The sequence below is a fragment of the Galleria mellonella genome, unplaced genomic scaffold (genome assembly GCF_026898425.1).
Source record: "Galleria mellonella isolate WM207_F2 unplaced genomic scaffold, CSIRO_AGI_GalMel_v1 utg117, whole genome shotgun sequence".
In the NCBI taxonomy this organism is placed as follows: Eukaryota; Metazoa; Arthropoda; class Insecta; order Lepidoptera; family Pyralidae; genus Galleria; species Galleria mellonella.
In genome coordinates this window covers 5852006-5871730 of record NW_026441980.1, presented here as the reverse complement: position 1 = coordinate 5871730, position 19725 = coordinate 5852006, and the positions used below count along the sequence as shown (strand labels likewise).

The following is a 19725-nucleotide window of genomic DNA, read 5'->3' as shown; positions in this document are numbered from 1 at the left end:
TCTTTAAAGTCGCTCGGTTGATTATAATATTTATTAACTAGATTAGTATATACATTTATATTATATGTATTTACGAAGAAATTAAAAGAAAAAATAACATCACTAACCTTCGCACTACCAGTGTCGTCGAGTAATACATTTTCCAATTTTAAATCCCTATGGCAAATTTTATGTATATGGCAATAATACACAGCGGTTGCGATCTGTCTAAATAACCTGAAATAAAGCTGCTTTTATTAATACAAATGCTATCCAGCCATAGAAAATCCAATGTAATAACATCTCACGATTCTGACCTTCTAGCTTCATCCTCTTGTAATACTTTTTTCTGACTAAGATAATCATACAATTCACCGCCGGAACAATATTCCATTACTAGTATCATTTTCTCGCTGTTTTCGAATACTGAAATAGTGTAGTAAATATTTTAATTAAAATTAATTAGGTTCAAAGTATCCTGTCGACCTTTTATGCTTCGGTGGAAGGGTATTTATGCGAGGAAATTAACAAACTATACGGAGTCATGAACCGTAAAAATATCTATTAGATAATTTGTGTAAGCGTAAGAGCGTAGATAATCCATTTTATGCCCCGTCTGATTTAAATAATCAGACAAGGCATAATGGATTAACTTTTTATCATATGCCGCTTTTTTAACACATGAATTAATTAAAAAATATAAATCTATAACACGAGCATAACACACGTATGCAAATGTAATGTTTTATAGGCGATCGTATAGATTTTCCTCATTATGTATGATGTTAACGTGTTTATATTGGGAATATGTTTGGGGCCGCTTGTTCGAAACGCAGATTGTTAGACAAAAACAAAATTCAAATTATTTACTATGCGTTACGATCATTGATTTACAATCCTATTTGTAAAATAATGGTTACAATAGTTATTCTACTACGTAAGTCTATTTAGGAATCACATTTAATTATTATTATTATCATAATTAAAAAAAAATAATAAATGGCAGAGATAAAATTAACAATAAATGACAGAGTGTAGTAATTAATAAAAATAAGATATATATATATATATATATATATATATATATATATAATTTTAATATCTACCCTCAATATGGTGTTGAAGAAATGTGATGTGTGCAAGAAGAATATTACTAAAAAAATGCCTGGATTGGAGTGTAGCAGGTGTGATAAAGTAGTACATGCTGATCCAGCGTGTGCTAAATTATCTAATAAACAATTGAATACGCTACGAAATACTACTGGCATCGAATGGAGCTGTGAGGATTGTTTAAAAAACGCATCTCGAAGGTCATCATATTTGATACCCGATGATGATGGGGACGATGATGAGTCTATGCTTGGTTTCCCGACTGCATCCCACACCATCGATATAAAACTCGTACAGGACATCATAAAGAGCTCAAAAAAAGCCTTCGAGAAGAGGTAAGTAACCTCCAATCGTCCCTCGAGTTTTTGAGTGACCAAATGAGGTCTATGGAGCAGTCAATAAAAAAGCAGGATAATATCATAAGAAATAACACAAAAATGAGGATTTATTAAACAAAAACAAAAACTTGGAGCTGAGAGTGACAGTTCTTGAACAAGGAATCAATACATTTGAACAAAAATCCTTGTCAACAACTTTGGAAATAGCAGGAATACCAGATATTTCCCAAGGAGACTTGAAGGACGTATTGAGCAGGGTAGTTGTAAAATTGGAATTGGATGAGAATGACATTCAATCAACGCAACGTTTACCTAGTTCTAAGGACAAACCTTGTGTAATTCGTATGGAAATGAAGACAAAATCTGTATGTAAACATTGGATAGAAGCTATTACTGTTGGACAGGTATACCAGATGTGGTCAAGGATAAAGCAGAAAACCGTATTTATATCAGAGAAGCTTTAACAAAACATGTCAAGAGTATTCTATACAACTCTAAAATACAACTTAGCAAGTCATTTCAATTCATATGGTGTAAGGATGGTAATGTGTGCGCAAGAAAAAACAGCAACAGTAAAATCTATTATATTCGCTCATCACAGGACATCAATCAACTATCTCAGGTTTAATAAAACTACGTATTTACCTGCCTACCCACTTGTTCTAAAAGTTTCCTTTGTTTCTTCTTATTGTTATTGTTATTACTTAAATCCACATACGTATTTTACATACAAAATAATATAAATACATATTTATTGTGAATAGTACTAAAGAAAAAAAAAATGGATACACAAATTAATGAAATATATAATTGTAACTCCATTAATGATTTCTTCCTACAAATACCTTGTCAAAATTCATTAAAAATATCTAGTATGCACATAAATATACGAAGTATGACTAGAAATTTCTCTAAATTGCTACAAGTAATTCCCAGTAGTCGATTTCCCTTGGATATTATTGTTATTACCGAGGCTGGTATCTCAGAAAATATTTGTCATTTATATAATATACCTGGCTATAATATGTATTCAAATTTACGCATAAATAAACGAGGAGGAGGTATTATATTGTATGTCAAAAATTATATTAAGTTTACAGCATTACAACACAAAACAAAAACATTTGAATGCTTGTCAGGTATTATAAAAATAGATTGTAGACATGACGTAGTTGTGTGTGCTGTCTATAGGCCACCATCTACAAATAAAAACATTTTTGTGAAGGAACTAGATAGTCACTTAACGTCGTTTGATTCGAAACAAAATCTTCTTTTAATTGGTGATACAAACATAGACCTCAAATCCAGTTTACCATTTAGAGATATATATTTAGAGTCATTAGTAAACATGGTTTAATGTGTGGAATAACTGATTATAGTAGAATCGAAACAAGAATGAATGTTATGACCAAATCATGTATTGACCATATTTTTGCGCGGTTTCCAACCATGCACCCGTATTCTGCGGTGCTAGATGTCGTACTAGCCGATCACCGCGCTATTGTATTCGCGTGCATCGACTATAACCAACCCAAGTATATACAGCGCGTTATTAAACCAATTATAAATTATGATATTCTTTGCGAGGAACTGAAAAAAGTTAACTGGTTCCTAACTTCAAATATGTACTGCCCTAACAAAATCTTTAAATTCATTAATAGCTCTTTTAATAATGCTAATAAAGTAGCAACTTCTATGAAAGCTGTTCGGCAAGAAAATAATAAAGGATTAAAACTACCTTGGATAGACAAAAATGTAACAAAATTGTGCCAAAAGCGTGATAAATTATTTAGATCTTGGAAAAATAGCTTAAATGATCCTAAGATAAGATTAGAATATAATAAAACTCGTAATAAAGCACATAAAATAATAGAAATAAAAAGAAATTCCTTTTATATTCAACAAATACAGAATAACTTTAAAAACACAAAAAAAGTTTACGAAATCCTAAACAGAATGTTAGGCCGTGTAACGTTATCAATAGATGAAGCGATACTTAGAGCATTCGATGCACAAGGATTAAGTAATAAAGATATCGCCATCAATTTTGCCACTAACTTTGATAATGCAGTGAAGAATATCACTCCGAAATGTACTGTCAGACTTTTAGATCCAGGAAGCTATAGTAAACAAACTAACTGCAGCATTTATTATCAAAAAGCTTCAAGTGAAAAAATAAATAAAATTATCGATAAATTAGACTATAGAAAAGCTCCAGGTCTTGATAACATTAAAGTGTCAGATATTAAAATAGTTAGTAAGGCGGTATCGGTAGCTATTGCTAACCTCATAAATTCTAGTGTTAAAACTGGCGTATATCCCGATGAACTAAAGATTGGTTGTGTTAGACCGGTATTTAAGAAAGGGTTAAGAAATAATTATTTAGACTATCGTCCCATTACCTTACTTTCTACAATAGACAAAATAGTTGAAAAATATGTTTGCGAACAAATTCATAAATTTTATCGTAAGCAAGATGTAATTTACCAAAATCAATTTGGTTTTCAATCGGGTAAAAGTACTAGTCAGCTGTTATCTAAATTTACAGATGAGATTAATGAACATCTCAATAAAAAACAATACGTGTTGGCTTTATTCATAGACTTTTCCCGTGCTTTTGATACCCTAAAACATGCACAAATAATTACTAAACTTGATGAGTCTGGTGTACGTGGGCCTTTACTCAACTGGTGCAAGAACTATTTACAAAATCGTAAATTCACCGTTAAAATAGATGATGTATACAGTGATCATGTACCAGTAACTGAAGGTACGGCACAAGGATCTGTATTAGGTCCGCTACATTTTTTGTCTTATGTTAATAATATGCATAATATCTTGAAACACAGTTCATGTTACCAATTTGCAGATGATACGTGTCTAGTATTGTCTGACAAAAATATTCAAAAAGCACGAGACCTTCTACAATCTGATGTCAATGTCCTTCTTGAATGGTGTCATGATGCCGGATTGGTATTAAATCCAATTAAAACACAACTTTTGATCATAAAATCACCCTATTTAAAATTTCGTCCTCTATATAAACCTATCATTGCTCACAACCACAAGTGTCTACATATAACTAATGAAAGGAACTTTTGCAGCTGCCCCGCTATAACGGTCAAGGACAGCCAAACATATCTTGGCTTAACTATGGATAGTAAGTTTAATTGGAGTAAACACATCGAAAAAATTTGTAACAAATTAAGACAATTTTTAGCTAATATAGTCATCCTTAGACACCGAATTCCCTTTAAAGTAAAACTGATGCTGTATAATTCATTGGTCGAATCTTATGTTCAATATGGGTTGTCAAGTTATGGCCGCACTTATAAAACATATTTAAATGATATTTTTAAACTTCAACGTAGAATTTTAAGAACTATTGTATCTCCCAAAATTAAGATGCAGTATTATGACGATGATACTGGTCTTTTTCGACATTGCAATATTTTACCTGTACATCTACAATTTAAATACACATTTCTTAAGGAAAACTTTTTTAACAATAAATATTGGAACGAAATTAATCATGCTGTATATACGAGGGCGGTCGCACGGAAGCAACTTTGTACCAATAGCGCTCGCGTAAATAACTGTTATGGTGAGCGTACGGCTGACTACCTGGTTCCTCGATTTATTAATGAACTACCCACCGATGTACGAGATAATATTACTATTAGCAACATCAAGTGTAAATTAAAACGATACTTCTTGCATGGTTTTAATACAATCTAAATAATTTTAATGTATTTAGTATTAATATATATATATATATATATATATATTTTTATATATATATAAATATAAAGACATAAAAAAAAAAAAATATATATATATATATATATATATATATATATATATATATATATATATATAGTCTGAATCAAATACAGATAATCACAAGATTTAAAAGACTATAAAAATGTTGCGTGAATATGAAAAACAACATAAAATATCTAATAATAATCGCGGAAGGTTAATCCAGTCATGTGTACAAATTATATAATATGTTTCATAATACCTTGTACATTTAATAAATATTTGTTTATTAAATATACCATGACTATCGTCATTTAAAAATAAAACGGACTAATTTATAATATAATCGATTAATATTAAATTATTTTTATTTCAGCTATTTATTATTTTCATGCCTGTTATTTCAATAGTAAGATATATCACAATTGTTTTCTAAATATGCCAAGAATAAAAATATATATACGACTTAGTATAAAAATAGTTGCACTTATTTATTATTCTTTAGTTTTATTTGCTTATTCCTTAATAAGCCGCCTTTCCTTAACGACTAAGTAAAAATAATCCAATTGTAAGCAATATATATTTAAAAGATAAATAAACACAACTTTAACTATTTAAAAAAATAAAAAGAAAAATATCACAATAATCTTTACCTTCATATATATGTACAATATTAGGATGCCTGACGGAGGACATAATTTGAACTTCCCGTCTGATGCGTATCAGGTCGGCTTCCGACTCGATCTTGCACTTTTTGATTGTCTTTATGGCCACTTCTTGTCCAGTCTTCTTATTAATACCGAGTTGTACCTTACCGTATGTGCCTTGTCCTAATTTTCTTACTATGTCAAATCTGGAAGAATATAACGAAAGCAATGTTACCACTAAATAAATTATTAAAATATATTTAACTACACGAAGAGAAAACCTAGGTATAAAAATTACAGCATTTATCATTATATTTGTTGAGCTGAAATAAATCTGTTGCAAGTGTTTTTATTTCTTCGACATAGTATGATTTATATAAAAAAAATCTAAGTTGCATGTATAAAATACAATATCATCATCATTTCGTTATCCATTAGCCATTATTTGTCCACTGATGAACATATGCCTCCCCCATAGAGTACCATAATAAATATTTTTGATGTACTTGCATCCGCTGACTTATATTCATTGCATCTACTAACTCCCTGCAATGCATTTGAGATCGTCACTCCATCTAATGGGGGATTTTCGTACACTACGTTTGCCTGTACAGGGACGCCACTCAAGAACCTTTCTTTCCATAATATAAAATACAATATACCTTATATTAAATAAAGTAATTGTACACGTAATTAATACTATCAAAGATTCGATACATATTGTAATTATGACAGATAACATCTAAAAATATCTTAGCACTAATTGAATAATAGCGTTCATAATGTTAGACAGTGGTCATGTTTATGTAAATAATATTCATTGTCAAAATGTTTTATTCATCTAAACTACATAAAACAGGCGAGACAAAAGACGTATGGAACATGTTGATTAAACTAATGGTCGCGTTCATTGTGTCTGTAACACCTCAATTTGTTCTTCTGATTAGCGTCGATAATTTAACTGATAAAGCAAATCAATGCGTCACGGTTACACATTTATTGCGGTAGGGCTGATAAAGTTGTCGCACTGATATTAAAATAAATTATAATGTTTATCGGTCACATATAATATAAAATTATGTCAGAGATAAATAATGACAGAGTGACATAAATAGGTCAAAGACACAAATATCTGCTGATATTAGACATATAATAAATTTACAAAAATATACCTATCAGACTAGCGACCCTCGGAATTTCTATATGAGATCCCGGTTTCGATTTTCAATTAGAATAAAACTGAATTGGGATTCTCTACATGTTTTGGGTTGAGTTCCCAAATATTTATTGTACGGCTTCTCATAACTAATACATATGTGCTCTTATTTGTACCTTTTTTGAGAACCAATCTAATAGTATAATTCTGTAGCACTGGATACTATAATAGCTTTCTTCTATAAAAAGTATTTACAGTCGAAAATTATTTTACTAACACCTTTGCAAATAAAATTAAAGTACATATTATAATATTTATCTATTCTTCTCATAATTTGTACAACCACAAGACATCAATCGCTGCCCACGCACGTCGTGGTGCAACTTTGAAAACGATTATAGGGATTGTGTTCGTATAATATAAATGAGTAGAAGCATTTGAATGAAACGACCTCGTGCTGAACCGAGGCATTCACCGCGCAATGCTTGCCTTCTACAAATTATAAGCGGCATTTAAAATTGAATGTTTAGCACTTCTATTCTATGTGGGTACGTATCGACCTTATATTAATATTATTGGCATCCATAGGCTACGGTAACCGTTTACCATCAGAAGGACTGTACACTTGTTTGCTACCGTTGTGCTATAATAAAATTAACTGACTAGCAACGTATTTCGAGTAAGCAGTTACGTTCGCACATTTGATTCGTTTTATCTAAACGACCTGATAGATTATAATTATTAACCGTAAATATATATAAGTGTCGATAAATTTGTCTTCGAACTTGAGTTGACAAGTAAGTTCTTAACATACCACTATGCCTGTCGAAATAGAAAACGTTGCATAAACCGCAGAGTTCATTAATAAGTCTCCAGCGGAGGACAGGAGAAACTTGGAGGACTAAGTAAACTAAAAACCCTTCCACATCGGCGCAGGCCTTAAATTGTGAGAGTACATGACATGACAAGAGTAAACTATTGAAAAACCTATGATAATTATTTAACTTTAGAATAAACAGACCGGTTTTTATAACACTATCACGTCTATTTGTTATTCAATCGAATTACAAAAAATAGGTTATCATTATTTTTGATAGTATTTTTTTTTTCATGTTTATTGCCTAAAAATGGAAATATGGAAAATTCTTTTTATATAAAAGGATATGCTTATAAATTGGTACTATATAAATTTTATAAAAATCGGTTCAGTAATTTAATTTTAATACCAAAATTTGTGGTTTTGTCACAATTGAATTTGGTTTTTTTCGGAACACAATTATATACCATTTTGTAATTGGAATTTAAAGTAATTAGTAGGCAATTTTTTTAAATGCTGGGGAATTTTATTATAAATTTTAATAGACATAAAATAGCAGTTCTTTTGATATAGAGAAATTTTACATTTCGGTACAACTAATTTAGTGGGATCTCTACTCCCAAATTTAGTGTTCCACAACTTCTGTAAAAAACTGGTTGTTTTCTAAAAAAAAGTGCAATTTCAATAATGTACATAGATGTCACCATAAGTATTTTGTTTTACTTGAAATATTGTCAACACGATTCCCTAGGCTGTATATTAAAAATTGCTCGTATACATTTTTTTTTGTGGAATAAGTATTTTGTTAATAAACGTGTAGTTACCCCGTTAATAAAATGTCACATCTAAGTATAGAACCTACATAGCCGTGATAAGCTGTGAGGACAGTGTTCACATTTGAATCAGCTCTTAATCGTCGAAGTGCATAACTAAATATATTATTATACATATATTATTACCTACTTTTGCGATTTATTATTGAATAACAACCACTTTTACAATAAAAAGACGTGCCAAAATTGTTTAATAAATGTACTGAATAAAAAAAGAAAACAGATTATAGGTATACTTTCCAGGTTAAACAAGTCTTGTCTCAAGAAAAGGTCACACGACCTTTTCAGTCTAAATTTAACAAACTTTTATTGATTTAACGACAACAATATTACATCGTTGGTGTGTATAGGGAGGGTGTCCATTTAATTCAGTACGCCTCTTGTTTCAACTTAATGGAACATGAAGTATATTTTTAATAGCAACTAGAAAAAAAAATATAAACCGCCATAATTTCAACTTGATCAAAACTGACGTAACTATTGGCCTTTACACCTACGGATTTCGAAACACCGTGGGTGAACAATTTGACACCCTGCAATCTGACTCTGACGTCATGGACCATGGTGTGTATAAAGTTTAATACTTTTATGTAAATATAAGTAGTTATATGAATTAATTCCATTTTCTAATGTTCTTCACAATTATATTAATTAATTAAAGATCATTTTCAAAATTCGAATTTTAAATTATACAACACTTTTTTTTTCTTTATTTATGAGGGCCGAATACTGTATTAGGCAGTGTAGGCAACTGTCTATTGATTGAAGGCCCCGTGCCCTGACAAAATTTTTCTCAAAAAAAAAAAAAAAACTTTAATGAATATTACATTTAAAGATTTGTATGTAACAAACTCTCAAAAAAATATTATTGGTCTGTTTATATATATATCAAATCGTCATATTTCAGTATATTTGGTAATACATTTCAAATTATTATATATAGAATAATACAACAGTTTTTTTTTTTTTATAAACGTGACGTATATTGTCTACGGGTTCATACATGGTTAATCCCTGGTTTTTACGGTTTACAATCGCATTTAACTGACATATCTAAATGATATATAAATTTACATTAAAAGGTGTTTTATATAATAAATATTATTCGAAACTAATAGTACCTATTTATTAAAAGTAATGAATTAAAAGGTTCTTCTTTTAAGATCCCAAAATGTTAAGCAAACCTTAAACTCATATCAATTTAGTTGCAAAATTTACTTTATTATTAATTAAACAGATCCAGATATATCCCTGTATTATTTAACTCGTCGAAATTTAATATTCAGATAAAACTTTTATATAATTAGGTAAGGTACCACTGTATCACAGTATAATATAAAATAACGCGTCGTGTCTGACACGCTCTTGACCGGTTTATTATAGCATTGTGGTTTTGTGGAGTTTGTTAATTACATGACTGAATTCGTGAGATCAATACGCTCCTACACCAAAAAGTTTGTTGACTTTAAGCTGGTGAGCTATAAATAAAATAAATTTCGCTGGTAAAAAAAAAACGTCGTTATTGAACATGATCTGGTGTACATATTGTACTCAAATAAATATGATCAATGTATTTTATTGTAAGTATAGAGCTTAGATAAATTAGTTCAGAAAATATGTTTTTATTTATATATATTTGGTTAAATACTCATACAACTATGGCTGACTTATGCGCCATACTTTTAAACGAGCGATACTTATACCGACCTACCGACTGATTCCATATATTTAATAATGATTTATTTTATTGTTTAGCTTTAACTGTATATTTAATAGCTTATGACTTTTTCTTTGGTAGTTTGTACTCTGGATTTTAGGCTGTACCTGCAGATCTGTGTTGCTTATTTTGTCATATACAACTACAAAGTCCAAAATAATACAGAGTACCTATTCTAATTTAAGACGAAAGCAACAGTCGTGTTTCTTTAAAAAGGAAAATTAAACATTCGATCAACGATATCAATCATCAAAATGCCACTATCTACTTTATCCAGGATTACAATAGTCCCTATTTTTTTTAATATAAAAAGAAATACGTATTGTACTATAATATTCTTTGAAATAAGAAGAACGAGAATGATAGAGATAGAATAGAGACTTGATAAACGTTATTGCGATGGACTATGCTTATATAAATTTTACTAATGATCCCCAGTGATCCAGCTTGGCTTCGCAGGGATTGATAGAATTTTTGAAAATAATATATAGCCTAAGTTATTTGTTAATAACGTAGCTTTCTGTAAGTGAAAGAATTTTTTAATTCAGTTAAATAGTTTTTGAGCTTAACTATTACGAACAAACAATAAAATATTTCCTTTTTATAATATTATATGGTTATTACAGCATTTTAATGCATATCAGAATAAGGCCTAACAGAATGAGTAACAATAATTTGAAATTTCAAATAGACAGAGCGCAAATGAATTCTAATCTTCTAGTATATACTTAATAACAAGTAATAATTTCTACTGATTTTAAATCGCAAATTACGTACGAATATACCTTTTTCGACACTTAACTATATGCAGAGTATAGAGTAATAAAATACTTTATATATAAATAGGTATATATTAATTCAATACCTTTGTTTGAGCCTCAGTCGGTGGTCGTGCATCCGCACGTCACCGGTGTTCTCAATGCCGTCCATGATGTTGGCGGTGCGCTTGCTCTCGCCCACCACCATCTTGACTGAAACAATCATATACACGATCAATATAAATTATTTAATCCCAATTAATGCAATAGATTTAGCTATACTTATTTTTATACTATATGAAAATAGCAAACAACCTGACGGCCCACCTAATGGAAAGCGGAAAATGTCGGTTATAGGGGGACGAAGGGATTGTTAAGAATGGAGATTAGTAGCCGCATTGCTAACAATACAATTGTCATTGACCTCCTCGCGGTTACCTCCGGAAACCACCGTGCTCAATTCCAAGTGAATTTTAACTGACCTGCCTTTTCATCCTCACCTATCCTCTCTCACTTAAAGGCGGGGTTACCATTTTATCTTTATCCATTAAAAAAACGTTAGTTATGGGTATATAAATAACACCATGCATATCGTAAAATACACTGTGACGTCCATGGTGCTACATGAGTTGCCATTTTTGAAAACCAAGACGTTACGCCTCCGTTCCCTGTAATTTCACTGTTATATCCCATCCTTCAAACTGACACAATCTTTCCAGCACAGCTGGTTAGTGGCAGCGACATGCATTACCATGTACTTAGTATTAATGTACCTACATTCCGTACCCATTAGAAGTTATGCGTGACTTACAACATTGACGTCTTGTGATCTTTATCACATACTTATCACCTAATTAACGGATATCTTTGGCAGTAACTAAACTTAGTATTATAGGAATTTGCCTGATAAGCAAATTGAAAAGAGTAACTGATGAGTTCTTGCGGGTTCTGATCAACTGATAACAATATTCCAAATTCAGAGACTCAAAAAATGGCTATTTAAAAGAGATCGTAAACAAGTCTATTCTATTCAATGTAAATAATAACCTAACGTACCAAATCGTATGTCTCGAGACAATCTGGGGAAACACCTCAATAGGGTCATTTCAAAGTCGGGTAATTAGCTTCACGTATAGTTGACTCAATATGTGCGTACTATTGCATTACAGATACTTATCATTGTCTGCCTTACGTTTGTTTATAAGCTGACAGAGAATGCCGTTTTCTCGCCAACTGGGACCATGCGATTTATTCTATATGCCAGTCGAATGCTAATAAGCAGTCAGGGAGAGGTGCCTATTCGCATCGTTGTCGACCATCGACTTCACTACGACAGAGGCCTTATCCCTATAGTTAGGCCGAGTGAAAGGGATAGAAACTCAGCACATGGAAATCTCACTGTACCCTTCCTCTACTAACATGTTAGGTGTGTCGTTTATTAGTAAGCTACTATAGTTTGAACATTCGGTGCACGTTCGATGTTAACTTCACACGAGCGTCACATATCGCTTTCCAATTGAAGATACGAGAAAGTAAAATAACATAATGTATTTATAAAATAAATTTTATTTAGGCATTTAGGAATACTTAGTTTACGCATAGCACAAGTGGGTTTATTTATAAAGGTGTTGACGTCCCTTGCGTTTTTACTATGTATTTGTAACGCAAATAAGTAGGTGGGTCTATCCTATTTATTCAACAGTGGTAAGACTTGACGCAGCTGGAATAATTGTGACGTCTATTTAACGTTTATTCGATATAATGTCGATTTGATCCTAATTACATTACGTCAAAGATACCCTATTATACTAACGGTGTACCTAAAAAGCTACCCTTTTAAAAAGAAAATCGTGGATAATTAATATTCTTAACTTTAAATTTCTACTTATTTAATTGTAGCTTTGACTGTTTATTTACTCTTTATTGCACCACTTAAAGAATAATACAAAACAGTATATATTACACATATGAAGTATAAACGGCAATCTTATCACTAAAGCAATCTCTTTCAGACAACTTTTGGATAGAAGAGATAAGGAAAAGACGATGGCTTTCTGGTAATAAGTATATGCAATAAAAAAAAAACAACGCTATGTTAAAGAAACATACGCAAATGATATATGAATACCATACATACACCTAAATATTTACAATAATACATAAAAAATAAATAAATCTATAATAAATATATAAAATAAATAGCATAATTCTAGATAAATACATATTGTAACATTATTCATATATATAAATATATACATTAATCATATGTATCAATATTTCACATACAATAACGAGACAAGTAGGTATGGAGGACAAAGACAAGACAAGAGAGAAAAAAAAAATAATTTATAATGACAGCTAATGGAATTTAATTAGGTTCTGGAAGGTGGCTAATGACTGGACGCGGTACTTTGAGCATAGTACTGATTTCCATAGTTTTATGAAAATTTTAATATTTTTTTTGATACATCAATTTTTCATTACAGACATTCTACGTAAGTAGATTATTTAAAATGTGTGTTTATCTTTCATCGCTCACAGAAAACCTGTTAACCTAGAAAACAGTCTGCGTACGCACTAGAGAAAAACATTATCCGTATTTGCAAAGCACTGGCGGATAATATTTCCTGTAGTAGTATATTTCCATAGTGGATAGACGGTTACCTAAATTATTATGCCATATTGTACAATAAATTATCATCTTTTCTTTTTGGTATCTTAGGAGCACATAAAGAGCGTTTACTTATTACATGAACAGTTTATCCAAGATTTGAAACATCAATACATTAATTTATTAATAATGGTTACAGTATATATTTGTTTAAGGAGGAATATAACTGATGATACTGTGTTGCGTAACAATATTTTTGCCAAAAAATGTCGTATAAATAGTAGATTTATTTTTACGTACATTTCATGCACAATTCCCTTAATGATATCAAACGACACTGACGATAGAACTCGCTCACAAACTGATTCTTCAGTGAACCGTGCAAAAGTCTATTCTTGAAGTTTCTCAGAAAAATCGGATTCAAAACAAAGCGACTGTTATAACCCATAGGATCAGCACGCTAAAGTAATAACGGGGGCTGATCACAACTGCCGTAGAAGCGATGACGGCGTGCCCCTATGACAGGGACAGTGTGTGACAAAAATGGTAAGAATTATTAAATATGTGGAGCATAAATGAATCATAATAAAATTTACTTGTAAAACTATAGAATTCAATAGACCTATTTTGCTGAGGACATAATATTAACAAACTAGTAGGTTACATTTACATCGACGGGTTGTCACATAATAGGGTTTTTTAACCTCCCAGATCCATAGAATGATGTGCACTTTGAGAATAGGTTGTGTACAACAATGGACTACTGTAGACTAATGTTGAGAGATTACAACATCAATGAATTTTCGTAGAGTACACACTGACTTCATCAAAATATGAGTATAAGCGGCAATTTCAAATTACGCCATACATTTAGTATTTTGGAGGAAACGGTTTGTCGTGGCATGTATTAAAATACTACATTTATTGAACTATATAAACGTTCATTTTCATGATAAATTACATATTTTTTTTTTATACCACTGAGGTGGCAAACAAGCATACGGCCCACCTGATGGTAAGCGGTCACCGTAGCCTATGAACGCCTGCAATACCAGAGGTATTACGCGCGCGTTGCCGACCCTGAAGAAACCTCTTTACCCCCCTTTTGAAGAACCCCATGCTGTAGTCTCTTGGGAAAACCTCGGCAGGGAGCTCATTCCATAACCTGAGTGTTCGTGGGAGAAAGCATTTCTGAAACCGCGTTGTACGCGACCATTTAGGCTGTAAGGTATGAGGGTGAACTCCCTGCGGATGGCGAGCCGTACGATGATAGAAAGTGGCCGTAGGCATCATATTGAATAATTCCTCTGAGCACAATCCGTTGTATAAGCGGTAGAACACGCAGAGTGAGGCAAAATCTCTCCTAAGACTTAAGGGTTCGATACCGCTTGCAAGCATGGGATCATCGACAATTCTCATAGCTCGTCGTTGCACTGAGTCGAAGGGTTCAAGCTGGTATCTAGGTGCTCCCGCCCATAAGTGACAGCAATACTCCATATGGGGCCGGATTTGCGATTTGTAAAGCATTAATCGCTGATCCGGCGTGAAGTAATGCTTCGCTCTATTGAGCACACCGAGTTTTTTGGATGCCAGCTTCACCTTATCTTCGAGGTGGCCACGGAACTGTACGGCGGCATATTCAATGTAAATCCGGTTTAAGTTGTATATTTTTTTATAAAACTTGTTTAAATTAAAAAAAAAAAACACTGTATTATAATATCAATTAAATGTTACTATGACTAATAAATTTCTTGACTGCTTGTGCGAGGTTCGTTTACGACTTGTTTTTCCGCGAGTAAATAAAAGAATCGTGAGAAGTAAAATAAAGATTCGTGTGTCACGGCATGAGAATCAATTTTATTATTGAAAACCCTGAGGCGACAGCGCGTCGTGTCGTAAAGCCACCTACATATTCGGTACATTTACGAAAATACCCGGACACGTACTTAGTAACACCCGCAGATTTTTTGAGGAAATGCCTGCGCTGCGCTTCTCAGAAACAACGTGGACCGTTTAATAACAACCACTTATTATATACATTATTAGGTATATTACCATAAAAAGATAAGCATATCTTTTAATAATATTGTCATATAGAAGTACATTATACGTTCGTATATGTTACTTAATGCGAAGCGGTGACGGGCTCAGGAATGCTGTATACAAGCGAATTTTATTTAAATCTTTTTAGTTAAAAACATCTAAATACAAACATTCATATTCATAATATTAAGTATTATTAAAATTTTCCTATGTTTTATTTTTACACATTTTAATAATCCTTAAAACCTGTCGCTGAAATATTATTTATGTAATATAAAAGAAGATGATTTAAGAAATACATAAAATGAAGACGACAGCTGCCATGAAATAGAGAATATGAACAGAAAATACCTGCTATTATGCTAGAAAAACCATTGACACAATTCTAGAATAACATCTTTACTCTTGCCTTTATATATATATATATATATATATATATATATATATAATCTTTTCCCGGCTGAATATAGGGCTTTTTTTTTGTATGAAATATAAAATGGTATAGTAACCTCGCCTGCGCTAACGGGATACGCTAGCGGAGCTAATGAAGCTGAAGAATGAGCTTAATGAATTCATTAGGAATTAACCATGATAGTTTCCAGGGAGAACCGCGAGGAAGTCGACCTGGTTGGGTATATATATATTAGCAATGGAATTCTCAGTCTCCATTACTAACGATCCCTTTCCCCCCGAATATAGGGCTCCCCCATTGAGGGGAATTTTCCAAGTAGTTGCCACTTTTGGCAGGCGGATTAACATTAATGTTTCGAACATAATGTACATGAGCTAAATCAAAAATATACGAATTAATATAGGCTTAAAATTTATTTTGACTTTGAACGCAGTTTTTAATTTCAAGATTTTTTCCTAAACTTGCAAGATGGTACGGAACCTTGTCGTGCGAGTTCAACTCCCATTTGTATTTGTTCGTATTGGAATCGGGCCATTTGAAAAAGACTCCGTGTTTATACGATAAATACGTAGTAACTGAAAAATAATTTCGATGCTTGTTAACTATTTCAATACCAAACCACTTATAGGTGGCAAGTTAGGCGGACGTGAGCAATTCATCGCCCACACTATCGTCACAACTTGCAACGGACAAAGTGCGAACAATATATGATTGATGTTATCAATAATATTTTATAAATATAAAGCCTAGTAGTCTTGTGTTAAAATTCGTATGACTCTCTTGGATATTTCTGTTGTGAAGAATCCAGAATAATCTTAGTGATTATTCTGGATTCTTCACACACAACGTACAACTACTACTAATAATCTATGACAGAAGTAGTAATTCAATTCCATTTATTAGCATATATAATCACTTTTTTAATGGTGGTACTGGAATGGTAATCTCGCTTACGTTAAGAAATAATAGGCGAGAATAGAAATAAAGACAGGTCAGTCAGTCATTCGCAATGAACTCACCAAGAAATAACTATTGTAGTTCTCAGAAAATTGAGCTACTAATCCCCATTAGTAACAATCTCTTTTCTTACTAACGGCAATACAAAGATAATTTAAATAAAAATTGTTTCGCAAAAAATCTACTTCAACTATGGCAATACCAGATATTTTGATTTAAAAATTAACTACTGAATAAAATTGCTGTGGAACTAATCTGTTTGGGAAATTTTCGTTTTATCTGAAAGAATATACTTACAGTTTGGTCCTGTGTAAATTTTATCAATATCATTCTGTTAGTTTATGTTTTAAATCAAACTGACTGGAATTGCCGAATTAAAATTATTTTTTGTGGCACACAATTTAATTATAGATGATAATGAACAATGATATTAATGACTGTTCCATCAATTAAAAGCAAATGATACATTAAATTCGTGACTAAACAATTAATTAAGCAAACGAGGGTGCGTTAACACACCTGTGTTAAATTTAATACAGAGGTTCACGCCTGCCCCTACGTGGTAACATTTATTAACGAATAATTAATTACTCTCTCTGGTAACAATTCCAGAAACAACACCGATTTGTACACAAAAACTGAGTTGTGGTTTAAAAATATTGCCTTAATTAGAACAAAATTTTATTACATGTATTTCATGTATTTCTGTGGTAACATATGAGAATAATATTTTTAAAGGGTTGGAAGCTTAATTGCATACTGTGTAACATTATCGAATAAAAAGCAAACAATTTTAATGCAACAAACCATAATCAACAAGGTTTATGTCATTTATAAAAAATATATAGATTTTAGTAATATGAAACTAATGTTATTATTTAAAAATACATATATTTATATCTTATAAAAGGGTTTGAAGTAGAGACTGGAGACGAAATTACTGAGGTTAATTATTATTTTAAATTATTAGGTTGTTAATTATTATTTTAAACGTCTTAATTTTTGTGTCTATCTAGTTGGTTAAAGAAGTTATTTATCATTGTCGTACTCATCTATTTTTACAAGTATTATAACTAGAGTGTACAATCTGTTCTAGTTGGTGGTTATTGTTATTGCGTTAAACGTAGTATCTAGGCCAGTTACATAGGTGTCAATGTTTGTCGGTCAGAAAAGCCGCGGACGTTCCGATGGCATTGGCGTCGTGTGAACGGTCACGTCCAGAAAAAATGCGACGCAAGTAGCCAATTAACATGTGGGGATAGCGGGAGGCCGGCGTCTCGGCGCCTCTATAAATATCATGATCGCGCCCGCCCCGCGACTCCGCGTGCTCTCGTCTCCGAGCTCCGACAAGCCGCCGCAGCCGCGATGCCGCCGCCGTCTCCGCCCAGCACGAGCGCCACAGTAACATAAAACAATAAGACATTATCTACACATCGAAATGCTCACGTCACAACATATTGCTGCATCGGTCTACGCCCACGTTTGGTTTTATTTATCAGAAAGTCCAGTTTCGCAAGCATTTAGAACAAACAGGAAAGAAAAACTAACAATATTTTATGATTCAAGTTATGTTCCTGAAATATCATCGCATGTCAGTATGAACAATGTTTTATAATATGAAAAGCGTACATCTATTATAGAACAAGATATTAGATTTTTTTTTTATTAAGATTAAAAGAACATAGAACATACTAAAATAGTGTAAGAGTTACATAAAAACTTAGAACCAAGTAGACTAAGACTGAAAATAACTACATCCGTTCTTTCGTTTCGTCTAAGTTAAATCTAATCCAACATAATATATTGATCATAGAACGAGCACAATCAAACGTTTGTCCGTAAATAAACAAGCGATACGTCCAAATGTCATTTGTACGTTTAAAGACCGTGTGGGCGGAATTGGAGAGTATCCCGGAAGCGGAGAAAGGTTCAGGTCCCGAGTTCCCGAGGCGGTCGCTATCCCGCCGCCACTCTCCAACATCATCCAATATTCGGCGGCGGGCGCGCACGTTTCAACAACGAACCAGAACTACGAACGCAATGATCGCGCTATTTTTGTCTACTCACCAGTTGAATAACCTCCAATCAACTATTCGCACTTGCCTACAATAGTCATTAATACATACATAATGTGTATGTGTATATTATCTTTTATGCAAACATTCAATACCCACGCGACCACGGATACTTCTTACTTGAAGACATTTATGATATGGGTTTATTTGAAACATTACACAGTCGTAGATTAGTTACTTACAGAAGAAAAATAAGATGAAATAATAGGTGAGAATTATTTGCATAGCTATGGATGATTTTCGATAAATAAATGTAGAATTACGCCAAGAGAGCGAATTCTTTTCTTCCTTTTCTATTTAGAGTAAACCAGCTAAGGGTACTTTAAGAACATCTCGTAGATCGAGTGATTTCACAAACGATTTTGTAAGTTGTTTTAGGTTAGTTTTTTAAATGTGTACGTGATTCTATGCTTTAAGTCTTATTATTAATTTTAATCTATAATATATTCATTTTAATACTATAACGGTCAACGAATTAACAGGAATGGCAGGATGCACGATGTAATTAAG

At 32.2% G+C, this 19725-nt stretch overlaps 1 protein-coding gene across 1 annotated transcript in view; it reads right to left on the bottom strand.

Moving 5' to 3' along the window:
* The window catches only part of LOC113511785 (serine/arginine repetitive matrix protein 2), a 55641-nt gene that overhangs the window by 23539 nt on the left and 12377 nt on the right, over positions 1-19725 (bottom strand). Inside the window, exons 2-5 of the mRNA XM_052896749.1 lie at positions 11225-11330; positions 5843-6042; positions 297-405; positions 108-216 (exon numbers count right to left, since the gene is read on the bottom strand). Coding sequence (XP_052752709.1) covers positions 108-216; positions 297-405; positions 5843-6042; positions 11225-11325 — 519 coding nt within the window. The 5' untranslated portion in view covers positions 11326-11330. The remainder of the gene's footprint in view (positions 1-107; positions 217-296; positions 406-5842; positions 6043-11224; positions 11331-19725) is intronic.